This window comes from Bos taurus, chromosome 15 (assembly GCF_002263795.3).
Source record: "Bos taurus isolate L1 Dominette 01449 registration number 42190680 breed Hereford chromosome 15, ARS-UCD2.0, whole genome shotgun sequence".
In the NCBI taxonomy this organism is placed as follows: domain Eukaryota; kingdom Metazoa; phylum Chordata; class Mammalia; order Artiodactyla; family Bovidae; genus Bos; species Bos taurus.
Genome location: NC_037342.1, coordinates 77,445,831 through 77,458,812, shown reverse-complemented (window position 1 = coordinate 77,458,812; position 12,982 = coordinate 77,445,831). Strand labels below are relative to the sequence as shown.

The window sequence follows — 12,982 nt, the reverse complement described above, 5'->3', positions numbered from 1 at the left end:
CAGTTCTCGCCAACCACACCCCAGGAGAGGAGAAAATAGAACACGGCTCAGAAACTGAGGACATGATGAAGAGGATGCATTCTCTGAGTCCTTATTCATCCCAGCCTGTGAAGAAAGGGGGAGACGACGGTTTGCGGGGGGACTTCAGATCAGCCTAGACGTTCATCTGAAGCTTTCCAAGGGGGATTTGGGGTGTTAAAAGTAATGCTCCTAATCTGTGACCTACAGATCTTTTGTTATTACAGTATCTCTTTGTATTTTCAACGCATTCTTAAAGAGTAACTGGTCACATCCTTGCTCTCTGAGCTGGTACTGACTAGACAGGCATTGCACACTGGAAAGAGCCCTTGCTTTCAGACAAACCACAGCCCCCTGCTGTTCTCTCGGGCTGTTCTCTGTGGGATTCCTTAAGAATCCCACAGCCTCTCACAATCACTGCCAAGGGCAGCTTTGTCCATCTGGCCAGTATTTATTTTGCCACACCGGTCATCTCTGTTTCCTGTGCCTGGTGCACTGCCTGGCATGCCGAGGTGTTCGCAGTGAATGAATGGATGTGCTTGTCTTGATTTCTTAGTAATTGAAATACACATTGCGGGCAAATAGCAGACCAGGTGTCCTCACCCCATGCCACTATTCTGGTCAGTGATACACATCCTGGAAATTAATGACAGGTCTTTCCCTTTTCCTTTCCTTCTGGAAACAGCACCAGCGGTTCTGACAGCTCCCTCTCAGATGGCCTCCCTGTTCACCTACTGAACATAGCAGATGAGGTGAGATTATAGAGACTCTGACACCCAGGAAGTAGCAGCCTAAGAAAAAGCCTGACACTACTGAATAGTTTGGAGGAATTTTCAACTGTCCTAAGATCTGCAGAAAATATCGTAATAGCATCCTAACTGGTTACCCTGCCTTGGAGTCCTCCTTTTTGTCCTTTGCAACTTTCTTCTTTAAAACCTAGGGAGGAAAAATGTGATGACTCCACATGTATTCCAAAATTAACAAAAAGTGAGGGGGAAATGTTTAACTTAAAGTGAAAACCATGTTAAGAGGTAGAGGTTGTTAAAAGTGACCCACACATTTTAAAAAGTGTTGGAAAGTGTTTTTGTTTACATGGTCTTAGGTAGTTTTCTATATTTCTGTATATTAAGTGATATTTTTGCCCTGTCTATTCACAGACTTTTTTTTTACATACATATTATAAGAGCTTTAGAGACAGCAAAATATTTGTTGTGGCTCACTATGCACTTGATTTCCTAGTTACATTAAGAAATATCTTCATCCTAGGGTGAATGTAAGGCTGTGTCAGATGAGCCAGCCATATCAGACTAGACCCTACAATTTCTTCAGCTAGATTTAACAGCACCATCAGAATAAGCTTCACCACACCATGGGTAACTGGAAAATTAGTACCAAGCTTCATTTGCTTAACTATTAAAGCTACCTTGTGGTAACAAACTGTATCAGTTGATCACACAGCTAGTAATCAGTATCTTCTGTACTTGCCAATATTGCCTTAAGTAATGTGCTTTCTCATTTTATATCACAGATATTTGTTTATTGGTAAAGGTGCCTCTTTGGCAGTGTATCTTTAATAGGGGGATTTGGCGTGTTAAGTGGGGAGGGGTCTCTAGTAATGAGGTAACTGAACTGTTTTTTGGTTCTCCAAACCAACAACAACTCAACACACTGTGAGGGCCCGCATACTGGGTTAGCAATGTTGTCTTAGGCATTGTGTGAAAAGAGTGCTCCCTATGGGTGGGTGTCTATCTGGAACCCTCAATGGCTAATTTCTCTGTACTTTCTGAAATAGTTGAATCAGAAGAAGACGATGTATAAGAAGAAAAAAAAGGCACTTAAGTCGAGAAAACAGCGAAACAAACAGTATCAGAGACATACTTTGATGCCGGAGTCAAAGTTGACTGAAGATGCCCCAGTAAGAACGCCTACGGCTGCTGTCTGGTTAGAGTGTTCCACAGTGGGTGCAAGAAAGAGCTGAGGTTTACTCTAAACCAGAAAGGGAATGGGAAATGGGACGGGGTGGTGGGGGCGGCGGGGTTGGGGTGGGGCGTTTTCTATGTGGATTTCAGAGCTCTTACCCGGGTCCTCAAAAGCAAAAGCTTTTGAACTGTGGTGTTGGAGAAGACTCTTGAGAGTCCCTTGGACTGCAAGGAGATCCAACCAGTCCATCCTAAAGGAAATCAGTCCTGAATATTCATTGGAAAGACTGATGCTGAAGCTGAAACCCCAAAACTTTGGCCACCTGATGCAAAGAACTGACTCATTGAAAAAGACCCTGATGCTGGGAAAGATTGAGGGTGGGAGGAGAAGGGGATGACAGAGGATGAGATGGTTGGATAGCATCACCAACTCAATGGACATGAGTTTGAGTAAACTCTGAGGAGTTGGGGATGGACAGGGAGGCCTGGCATGCTGCAGTCCATGGGGTCGCAGAGAGTTGAACACAACTGACGCGTGTCCTCTGGACATCCCTGAGCGTACTTCAGCTTGGCCCTTACACTAGACTCTAGCACAGCAAGTCCAGGAGTCCACAAGTCTGGATTTGCAGAGGAAGGAGGTAGTGGTGGAAAAGTGGTGGCAAGAGCCAGTCCAGAGTGGCTGGGTGGCGAGAGATCAGGCCTGGTGCCCGCCAAGGTCACGCGGGCACCTCCTTCCTCACGGCCACACCCACGCCACACCCCCTGCTCTCCAAAGATGAAAAGGCCTTCAGAGGCGGGAGATTCGCTCTTGGGTGAATTGGGTCTGTTGTGAGTAGATTAATTATAACAGAGCAACTGAAAACTGTTCTCTTTGCAATCCTTCTAGGAAAGGGCAGGATTTCCTTCTACTCTGCAAAAGCCTCCTGCCTTTTTCAGAACTTCAGAGAATGCCAGTTCTTCAATGATGAAATATGAAAAATCAAGATTGAATAAGGTATTATTTTTGCCTTTTTTTTTTAAACTCACGCATAGAAAAGTTATTAAAATTTTTTTTGGAAATATATTTAAAGTGTACAATGTGATTTTATACACACACGCACACACACACATATATACATTGAGAAAGGATTGTCAGCATTTAGTTCATTAACACATCCATCACCTCCAATATTTACTTTTTTTCCTGAAAGCTCTTAAGTTTGGGGCTGTCTATTCTGTTCCGTTTTTAGTCTTTGTCACGCAGTTGCTCTGATTTTTCCAATTAGTGCATCTCCCCCTCAGGGCGAAGAATGCCATCGCCCCTTGTCACCCTGACAGTGCAGCTGGGAGCAGGGGGACATTAGCATTGGTGGGACACTGACACTGCTTTGGATTGGACACCATTGAAGTCTGATATCACGCATTGGTGAATTGTGATTTTTATACGCAAATCATAAGAGCAGGCTGCTGGACGCTCCGTCCATCCATTCAACAAACTATACTGTACACTTCGTGCAGGCCACCTACTGAACGCATCGAACCAAACACCATCCTGCCTCAGGGACCCTGGCATCTGCTGGGGGTTTTAACAAGTAAGCAGGAAGTTACCGTCCAGAGTAGGATGCGATAGGAAACAGAAGGGACAGATCCAACCGACTATTTAGCGCTTTGGAGCGTGGCTATAAAATCCACGATTCTTCTATGTATAAAGTAGGTTTGGGTACAGTAGCAGCCAAGCAGCGTGCATGAGGCCTTCCTTGTGCGGAGCGCTGCGCCGTGGGCGAGGAGGATAGAACGAGGCCCCTCGGCGTTACAGCGCGGAGCCCGAGCAGAGCGCAGCCGTCTTCGTTCAGTATCGAGGGCCACTCGCGTCCGGTGCCATAGCGGCAGGAGCACGCGCTGTGGGGGCTGCCTCCAGCTCAGACCCCAGCCCCACTGTGTCATCCTCTGTGAGTTCCTTAACCCCCGGGGCTCCGTTCCTGCATCAAAAATGCTGGGGTTGTAGTGTCTACACCATGGGGTTGTTGAGAATATTCTACGTGAAACCGTGTGTGAAGTGCCCAGCACATAGTAGGCATTCAGTAAGTAGTAGTTTCCTTCTTTTCTTTGAATTACTGTACTTGCATTCTGCCTCTCTTTTCAAAGTGAGAGAACCATAATGAATCAACATGCATGAATAAAAAGTCCTCTGTGTGTTTTATACAATCACACACTTGTCCAAGTGGAAAATTTAGTGAGAATATGTTCCTTTATTTTAGTCCCAGTTAAACGGAAGAGGTAAAAGCACCTCCCTGGACCCAACAGATATGACCACCTTGATTTTGACTAAGAATATAGACAGAATACAGGTATTTCACCTAATATATGCATATGTGTGTATATATATGTGTGTGTATGTGTGTGTGTATATATATATATGCGCCCACATTGATTTTGTTTTTCAAATGTATTATATGATTGGAGGGGTGGTGATCCACAGTCCACACAGTGTTGTCTCCGTGGATTTGTTCTGTTGAGGCGAACATCTCAGGTGGTTTGCCTCCTCAGGCTGCACACACCTGACCAGCCAAGAGCACAGCCCACAAGGCACCTCAGGACTGGGGAAGCTCACCCAGGGCTGAACACTTTGCATGGCGAATTTTATTTTGTTTCAGTGAACACTTGTTAGGCAACTAACTGTTTTGTAACTCCACAGCAACACTTCAGGTAAAAAGTGGTAGTGAATGCAGCGATTCTCAACCCAGGAGATGTTAACAACAAATTGGGGTGCCACCATCAGGTGTGAGGGGTGTCTCACATCCAGTTACAGTGACCGTTCAGTACAGAGGTTTGTGAATGACCCGCTTTTTTAGAAGAATAAGTTTGAATGAATTCATATTTGTCCCTATAATAACATCTCTCTTGCTCATTTGTACCTGCGCATTCTTTACTTGTTTAGTTGCTAAGTTGTACCCAACTCTTTTGTGACCCCATACACTGTAACCCTTGAGGCTTCTCCAGGGTTACAGTGGGAACATGGGATGTCCCAGGCAAGAATACTGGAGTGGGTTGCTATTTCCTTCTCCAGGGAATCTTCCTGACCCAGGGATCGAACCTGTGTCTCCTATATTGCCAGGTGGGTTCTTTACCACTGAACCATCAGGGAAGCCCCATTCTTCCTTAGAAGGAGGAGAAAAAAACAGAGCTGGTGAACCAGCTGGCAATGCCAAAGAATGTTCAAACTACTGCACAATTGCACTCATCTCACACACTAGCAAAGTAATGCTCAAAATTCTCCAAACCAGGCTTCAATAGTACATGAACCATGAACTTCCAGATGTTCAAGTTGGATTTAGAAAAGGCAGAGGAACCAGGAAAACACATGTTCTCAAATAACCCTGGCTATGTCTCTGGGAAAGTGCTGCTCACATGTGTCCAGGTGGAGCAAAAATTGAGGACCACTGTATTACTGTGGTTAGATGGCGCTGGTGGTAAAGAATCTGTCTGCCAACGCAAGAGACATAAGAGATGAGAGTTCGATCCCTGGGTCAGGAAGATCCCCTGGAGGAGGCCATGGCAACCCACTCCAGTATTCTCGCCTGGAGAATCCCATGGACAGAGGAGCCTGGCGGGCTAGATAAAGTCCATAGAGTCACAAAGAGTCAGACACAACTGAAGGAATTTAGTATGCACACGCACACTAGGTAGAGATTGGATGGTTTCCTCAAGATCAGATCCCTGCCATCTTCTCAAGTCTGCTGCTTGGGGATTCTGAGAATGATGCTCTTATTTACCCATCAGTATCTTATGAAGATCCGACCATGTGGGGCCCTCTGAGGGCTGTATAACATGAGCCCTCCCTTAAGGCCATGATCCTCTAGGAGGAGTAACAAGGTAAATAGTCCAACCACCATGATATCACAGAAACAGAACAGTGAAAAGAGAGGTGGAGATCAAGTCAAGTCCAAGAGGATTCTGTGCTGACACGCTGATAAGTGATGACTGTCCCCTTTCCTCATACGGCGTCCACTGCAAGATGTCTGTAGGTGGCTAAAGCCGAATCCCCCCACTGAAACATGCTGGGGAGGCTTAACATGTAAATTGGGGTTCATTTAAACCCAGCAGAGTAGCTGAATGCCATCCGAGCCTTTACTTCTACTCCATTTTTCTTTAAATTTCTAGTTTAATGTTTCTGTAACAGAGATGTAGGTGTTTGACTTCCATGGTATGTCAGAGAAGAGTTTAAAAACTCTGGGCAGTCTCCAACCTTGTAAATCAAGTTCTCTTTCTTTGTGTAATGTTCCTAAACAGCTTATAAAATGCAATCCCTGAGCTTCTCAGAGCAATTAAGCCATCACCCGTGGACTTTTCTTTGGCCATCTCAGGGACTAGGGCGAATGCTTGATTCACCCCTGCCCTGTAACAATGTCGGCTACTTTGGTATTTGAGGAGAAATGCGACTCCCTGTCTCTAACTCCTTGTAACAGCAGCCCCAGTCCTAACTTTAGCTTTAGGAATTGCAGCACAAAGTGATTCAACTCTTCTATCTTGTTTGCACAGAAAGAGAAGCCAGGATTTACAGTGTCTTGCGATCCAAAGAGAAGCACCAACCCCAGCCAAGAGCCAGCTCCATCCGTGAAGCCAAGCTGGTCCAGGAACAGACATCCTGGCACAAGGGGAAGCCACAGGACCGCCGTGGCATACCCATCCTTGCACGTATACACCTACCCGTAGAGTGCCTGGGCCACACCACACCGGGACTTCCTTGCTGTGTTCTGGGCTCGGCACGTTTTGTAACGAGGGGACTTGTGTGCTCGGGAGCTCCATCCACACGTTGCATTCTGTGCTGTGTGTTCATCATGCACCACCCTCACCCCAGGAGCTTACAGTGCATGTAGGATCTCAGGACACATACCTCACGACTTAAATTATTTTTTCATGAAATGAAATTTTATTGTGATGTATCCAAAAGCTTCCCTTATCAGAGATTGAAGTGTGTGCTCATGAAACTACAACACAGATATACCTCAGTTTATATATTCTCTTTAAAATTATGTGCAAAGAAGCTTTAAAAGAGCAGACTATTTTAAACGTACTCTGGGAGTTTGCTATATTAAATAAAGAGTCTTGTGCCAGAGCTTCCTAGCGACGAATGATCAGTCAGGCTGCGGTATATCAGGTTTGTTCAGAGTGAAGTGTTCCCACATAGAGGAAAAAACTCATGCTATTACCTGGAAGTCAGTGTTGCATATATTATGCTCAGCATGGTTATGTAAGTTTTTTAACCCATTGATTAAAATTCTTTCGCTCCCACAAGTTATTCCCTTTGATTGGTTAACTGCGTAATCTCGTGTGAATAGCTACTTTAGATTTTCTGTCCTTGGCAGGCCCCAGGCACCATCTGCCAACTACGGCCTGTCCTGTCAACATGCTGGGGTCACTCCAGTTCATGCCAGGCTTCCTGCTTTGACCTGTTTCCTTTTATGTTGGGTTGAAAGTTTCCCAGTATGTTTTGTGTTACGACTTTGAAACCCTTTCAGCCACCACCACTACCTGGATGACTAGAGATTAGAACCACAGGCAACATATTCTGTTAGAATCCGAGCGTCAGTATCTCTCTCTCTTTAATCAGCCGACTCTTGGCTTGTGTATCTGTTTGTGTACTGTTAGCGGCACCGGGCCTCTGTTGCCGCGTGGCTGTCCCCAGTTGCAGAGAGCCGGGACTGCTCTCCCGTGGGGGCACACGGGCTTCTGGCCAGCGTGGGCTCTGGGGTGCGCGGGCTCGGTAGTTGTGACACTTGGGCGTAGTTGTCCTGAGGCGTGTGGAGACTTCCTGGACCAGGGATCGAGCCCACGTCCCCTGCATTGGCGGGTGGATTCTTAACCACTGGATCACCAGGGAAGGCCAGGCAACTTTATTTTGAGAACCATTCTAGGTTTACAGAGAAATTGAAATTTTTTAGTACAGAGAGTTCCTATATACTGCCCACCTCCCCGAAACCCCTCACACACACTGTGTGTGTGTTTTTAGGGGGGAGTATCTGCCCTTGCTTTTTACATAGGAGCCTGCAAGTGGCCTTCTTCTAGTCCACACCTTACACCCTGAAACTTTAGTCATCTAGTCAACGTTCTATCTAGAAATCATCCCAGCAAAAACCCCACTTTTTGTTACTAAAAGGATATCGTTAAAGGACAAGTCCCAAAACAAACTGCTCAGGGCAAACCTTGTTTGAAAGTTGTTCAGAAATACTTTTTTTTGTTCCAAATAATTTTGGAGAAAACTAACTTTAAAAATTACTTTCTAGACAACTCTACACGTGGACATCACCAGATGGTCAATGCAAAAATCAGATTGATTATATTCTTTGCAGCCAAAGATAGAGAATCTCTATACAGTCAGTAAAAACAAGACCAGGAGCTGACTGTGGCTCAGATCATGAACTCCTTATTGCCAAATTCAGACTTAAATTGAAGAAAGTAGGGAAACCACTAGACCATTCCAAGTATGACCTAAGTCAAATCTCTTACAATTATACTGTGGAAGTGACAAATTCAAGGAATTAGGTCTGATAGAGTGCCTGAAGAACTATGGACAGAGGCTCATGACATTGTACAGGAGACAGGGATCAAGACCATCCCCAAGAAAAAGAAATGAAAAAAGGCAAAATGGTTGTCTGAGGAAGCCTTACAAATAGCTGAGAAAAGAAGAGAAGCAAAAGGCAAAGGAGAAAAGGGAAGATATACCCATTTGAATGCAGAGTTCCAAAGAATAGCAAGGAGAGAGAAAGCCTTCCTCAGTGATCAATGCAAAGAAATAGAGGAAAACAAGAGAATGGGAAAGACTAGAAATCTCTTCAAGAAAATTAGAGATACCAAGGAAACATTTCATGCAAAAATGGGCTCAATAAAGGGCACAAATGGTATGGACCTAACAGAAGCAGAAGATATTAAGAAGAGGTGGCAAGAATACACAGAAGAACTATACAAAAAGATCTTCATGACCCAGATAACCAGGATGGTGTGATCACTCACCTACAGCCAGACATCCTGGAATGCAAAGTCAAGAGGGACTTAGGAAGCATCACTACAAACAAAGCTAGTGGAGGTGATGGAATTACAGCTGACCTATTTCAGTTCCTAAAAGATAATGCTGTGAAAGCACTGCACTCAATATGCCAGCAAATTTGGAAAACTCAGCAGTGGCCACAGGACTGGAAAAGGTCAGTTTTCATTCCAATCATAAAGGCAACACCAAAGAATGTTCAAACTACCGCACAATTGCACTCATCTCACACGCTAGCAAAGTAATGCTCAAACTTCTCCAAGCCAGGCTTCAACAGTACATGAACCATGAACTTCCAGATGTTCAAGCTGGATTTAGAAAAGGCAGAGGAACCAGAGATCAAATTTATCAACATCTGTTGGATCATCAAAAAAGAGAGTTCCAGAAAAACATCTACTTCTGATTTATTGACTACACCAAAGCCTTTGACTGTGTGGATCACAACAAACTGTGGAAAATTCTTCAAGAGATGGGAATACCAGACCACCTTACCTGCCTCCTAAGAAATCTGTATGCAAGTCAATAAGAAACAGTTAGAATCGGACATGGAACAGGCTGGTTCCAAATTGGGGAAGAAATATGTCAAGGCTGTATATTGACACCTTGCTTATTTAACTTCTATGCAGAGTATACATCATGAGAAATGCCAGGCTGTATGAAGCACAAGCTGGAATCAGATTACCAGGAGAAATATCAATAACCTCAGATACTCAAATGACACCATCCTTATGGCAGAAAGTGAAGAACTAAAGAGCCTCTTGATGAAAGTGAAAGAGGAGAGTGAAAAAGTTGGCTTAAAAATAAACATTCAGAAAACTAAGATCATGGCATCTGGTCCCATCACTTCATGGCAAATAGATGGGGAAACAATGGAAACAGTGAGAGACTTTATTTTGCGGGGGGCTCCAAAATCACTGCAGATGGTGATTGCAGCCATGAAATTAAAAGACGGTTGCTCCTTGGAAGAAAAGCTATACCCCAACCTAGATAGCATATTAAAAAGCAGAGAGACTACTTTGATAACAATGTCTGTCTAGTCAAGGCTATGGTTTTTTCATTAGTCGTATATGGATGTGAGAGTTGGGCTATACAGAAAGTTGAGCACTGAAGAATTTATGCTTTTGAATTGTGGTGTTGGAGAAGATGCCTGAGAATCCCTTGGACTGCAAGATCAAACCAGTCAATCCTAAACGAAATCAGTCCTAAATATTCATTGGAAGGACTGACGCTGAAGCTGAAGCTCCAATACTTTGGCCACCTGATGCGCAGAAGTGACTTATTGGAAAAGACCCTGATGCTAGGAAAGATTGAAGGCAGGAGGAGGAGAAGGGGATGACAGAGGATGAGATGGTTGGATGGCATCACCGACTCGATGGACATGAGTTTGGGCAAGCTCTGGGAGTTGGTGATGGACAGGGAAGCCTATCTATCTGCAGCATATACATCTCCTGTGGGGCGTGCTGGCGTGCTGCAGTCCATGGAGTCACAAAGAGTCGGACACGACTGAGCGACTGAACTGAACTGACTGAATTTTTAAAAAGTATGATATTTTTGGAATAAAAATCAGAATACATGATCAGATTTTTAGAAGTGCTTTTTGAGAGTGAAAGCTTCCTGAGAGCTGTGGTTTGGCTGCTAAGATACCAAAGGAGCAAAAAAGAGAGAATCCCATGTCATCCAGGCACAGCCTCCACATCCAATAATTGTCAAAAGGCCGAGGCAGTTCAGTGCTGGGCCCCGCCCAGCCCACACCAGCTCCGGAAAAGAGTAGCTACTTGTTTTCTTTAGAAAAGAGGGGCAAATCTTCCTGCTTCCATTAAGAAAAAGTGCCCCACAGGGAAGGTACACGCTCAGCAGCTGAGCCACCGTGCCTGTCATTTCTCCTTCTGCTTTTGATGGGAAACTGGGAGAGAGGACCCTGGGAAGAAGCTGTGAAATGAGAAACAGGTCATTAATTCTGTGTGGATATGGAAAGTCTGAGGGTGCAGGAGAAACAGCACAAAGCATCTTGACCTCTAAGAGTGAACCTTGAGAATGAAATGAGAGAAAAGTCGAAACATAGTGATTTAGTTGGGTCAAAGAACAAGATCAACTTTACTGAACATAAAGGAGTGATCTTCCAATTTAAAAAAAGGAAAAAAAAAACCTACACTGGACAGTTGTACACAAAATGAAGGATATGGGGGAATAATAATATGCTTTATACTTGGTTTTCTGTTTAGTTATGTCATGCTTTTTGAGTGTGCTTTTTCTTTATAAACTGAATGCATAGTCAGTAACAAGTAGTTTTTTTAAGATTTAAAATGGATTTCAGGTGAACAGGTTTTTTTTAGAAGCGTCACTTTTTGGACCATGTGGTCACAACTGAGCTCCTGTTACCATCTGATGGCAGCATACCCCTTTTCTGTTTTGAGACATGACAACGTTGGTAGAAGTCTCATGAGGTAAGGTGATCACGGTAACCATTACTCTACTCTTTAGAAGTTTCCTGATGGACCATTAAACAGTGCAACTCTGTATAGACATAAGAGTTTCATTGAAAGCAAGAATTCTAGGTGTTTTTTCCATTTGTCATTTTTAAAGTACAAGGATTTGGGGATTCCCTAGTGGCTCAGTGGTTAGGACTCAGAGTTTTCACTGCTGGGGTCCAAGTGCGATCCCTCACGGGGGAACTGTGATCCTGCAAGCCGTGTGGTGTGGCCCAAATAAAGTGCAAGAATTTGAGAAATCTGGCACCCAGCCACTCTGAAACAACCCTTGCTCACCAGTTTAACGATGTTGTCACCAAGTGTTTTATTTTTTAGCTGTGCAGCGTGCTGAATCTTAGTTCCCCAACCAGGGATTGAACCCATGCCCCCTGCAGTGGAAACACAGAGCCTTAACCCCTGGAGCACCAGGGAAGTCCCTAATGTCACCAGATTGAATCCCAGCTGTTGACAAAAATGTCACACAAAAGGCTCTGCTTTGCGGAAATAGAACTACTACCTTCTGGTTTTCCAGGCTGCTCTCAGACTAGCTCTGTCTTGATTACCTAGAGTAGCAGCAATGTTCCCAGGACACAGAGACTTGGCCCTTCTGCACAGGATGCCTTTGAAGCTGCAAAGCCTACTCTGTCCTTTGTAAACAACAAAGATAAATCTGTGTGGCCTGGCTCGGCTTAGTTGAACTACATCCCACCAGTGACACCTCTGTCCATTCCTAGCGGAATCTTCCTGGGGAAGCTGAGCTCATCTCTGAATGCCTCCCGAGGTCTGACAGCTTTACCCCTTTTCCTCGCCTTGATGCCACCTGATCGGCTAAAAAGAAGCTTGGAATTTATTTTCCCCTTTAAGTGTGTTTCACCTTGACTCTGTGCAGCTGAGTCATGTGGTCTCTGAGAAACAAACTTTCTTGTGAAATTAGATTCAGAAAGGCAGTATTTAATTAGCATGTTTATAGACAAAGCCCTACTGACAAAGTGTGCACCACATGTCTAGAGTAATTCTTGCTTAGGAAGGGTCAAAAGAAAGGAAGACCCTTCAGAATATAGAAAGAAATAATGCTCCATGAAAATTCCAGCTTCCTGTTGGCACTCCTACCCTATGACATAGTCTCTTCCCCCAGACTCTTTGATCAAAAAGAATGCAGTGAGCAGTGACTAAGGAACCACAGAGAGGGCAGAGATGTGTCAGACTCCATTCCTGTGCTCCAAGCCCAGGTGGGAACAGACCAGTGAACCCAAACAAGCCCGCCAGTAAGACATTCTGCTGTAGCTGGAGAACATTGTCATGGGTTAGAGAGAGCCACTAACTGAAATGTCAGATACCTAGGTTGGAGTGCCACCCAGGCTCGGGGCTGAGGGAGTGCAGTTGCTTAACAACAGCTCTGGACCTTCATTCTCTGACCTGAAAAGTAAAGTGACGGTCCAAGTGAAATGATCCCTAAGGTCCCTTCATTTTTCACAAAATCATGATGGTTTGAATACTTCTCCCAGCTGTTGATCAGGGATTGCAATAAGGTGCCTGAAACAACATTCTTCTTTGGC

General features: G+C 44.5%; 1 protein-coding gene across 3 annotated transcripts in view; it reads left to right on the top strand.

The window, feature by feature from the left end:
• AGBL2 (AGBL carboxypeptidase 2) overlaps window positions 1-7,211 on the top strand; it is a 29,797-nt gene extending 22,586 nt beyond the window's left edge. For 2 of the 3 annotated variants that reach the window (XM_024975917.2, XM_024975916.2), the window contains 5 exons: window positions 704-770; window positions 1,811-1,933; window positions 2,824-2,931; window positions 4,175-4,264; window positions 6,456-7,211. In XM_024975917.2, the coding sequence (XP_024831685.1) occupies window positions 704-770; window positions 1,811-1,933; window positions 2,824-2,931; window positions 4,175-4,264; window positions 6,456-6,629 (562 nt within the window). In that variant the 3' untranslated portion in view covers window positions 6,630-7,211. The remainder of the gene's footprint in view (window positions 1-703; window positions 771-1,810; window positions 1,934-2,823; window positions 2,932-4,174; window positions 4,265-6,455) is intronic. The other variant, XM_010812872.4, reaches the window with a different exon arrangement.
• The last annotated feature ends 5,771 nt before the right edge of the window (window positions 7,212-12,982 follow it).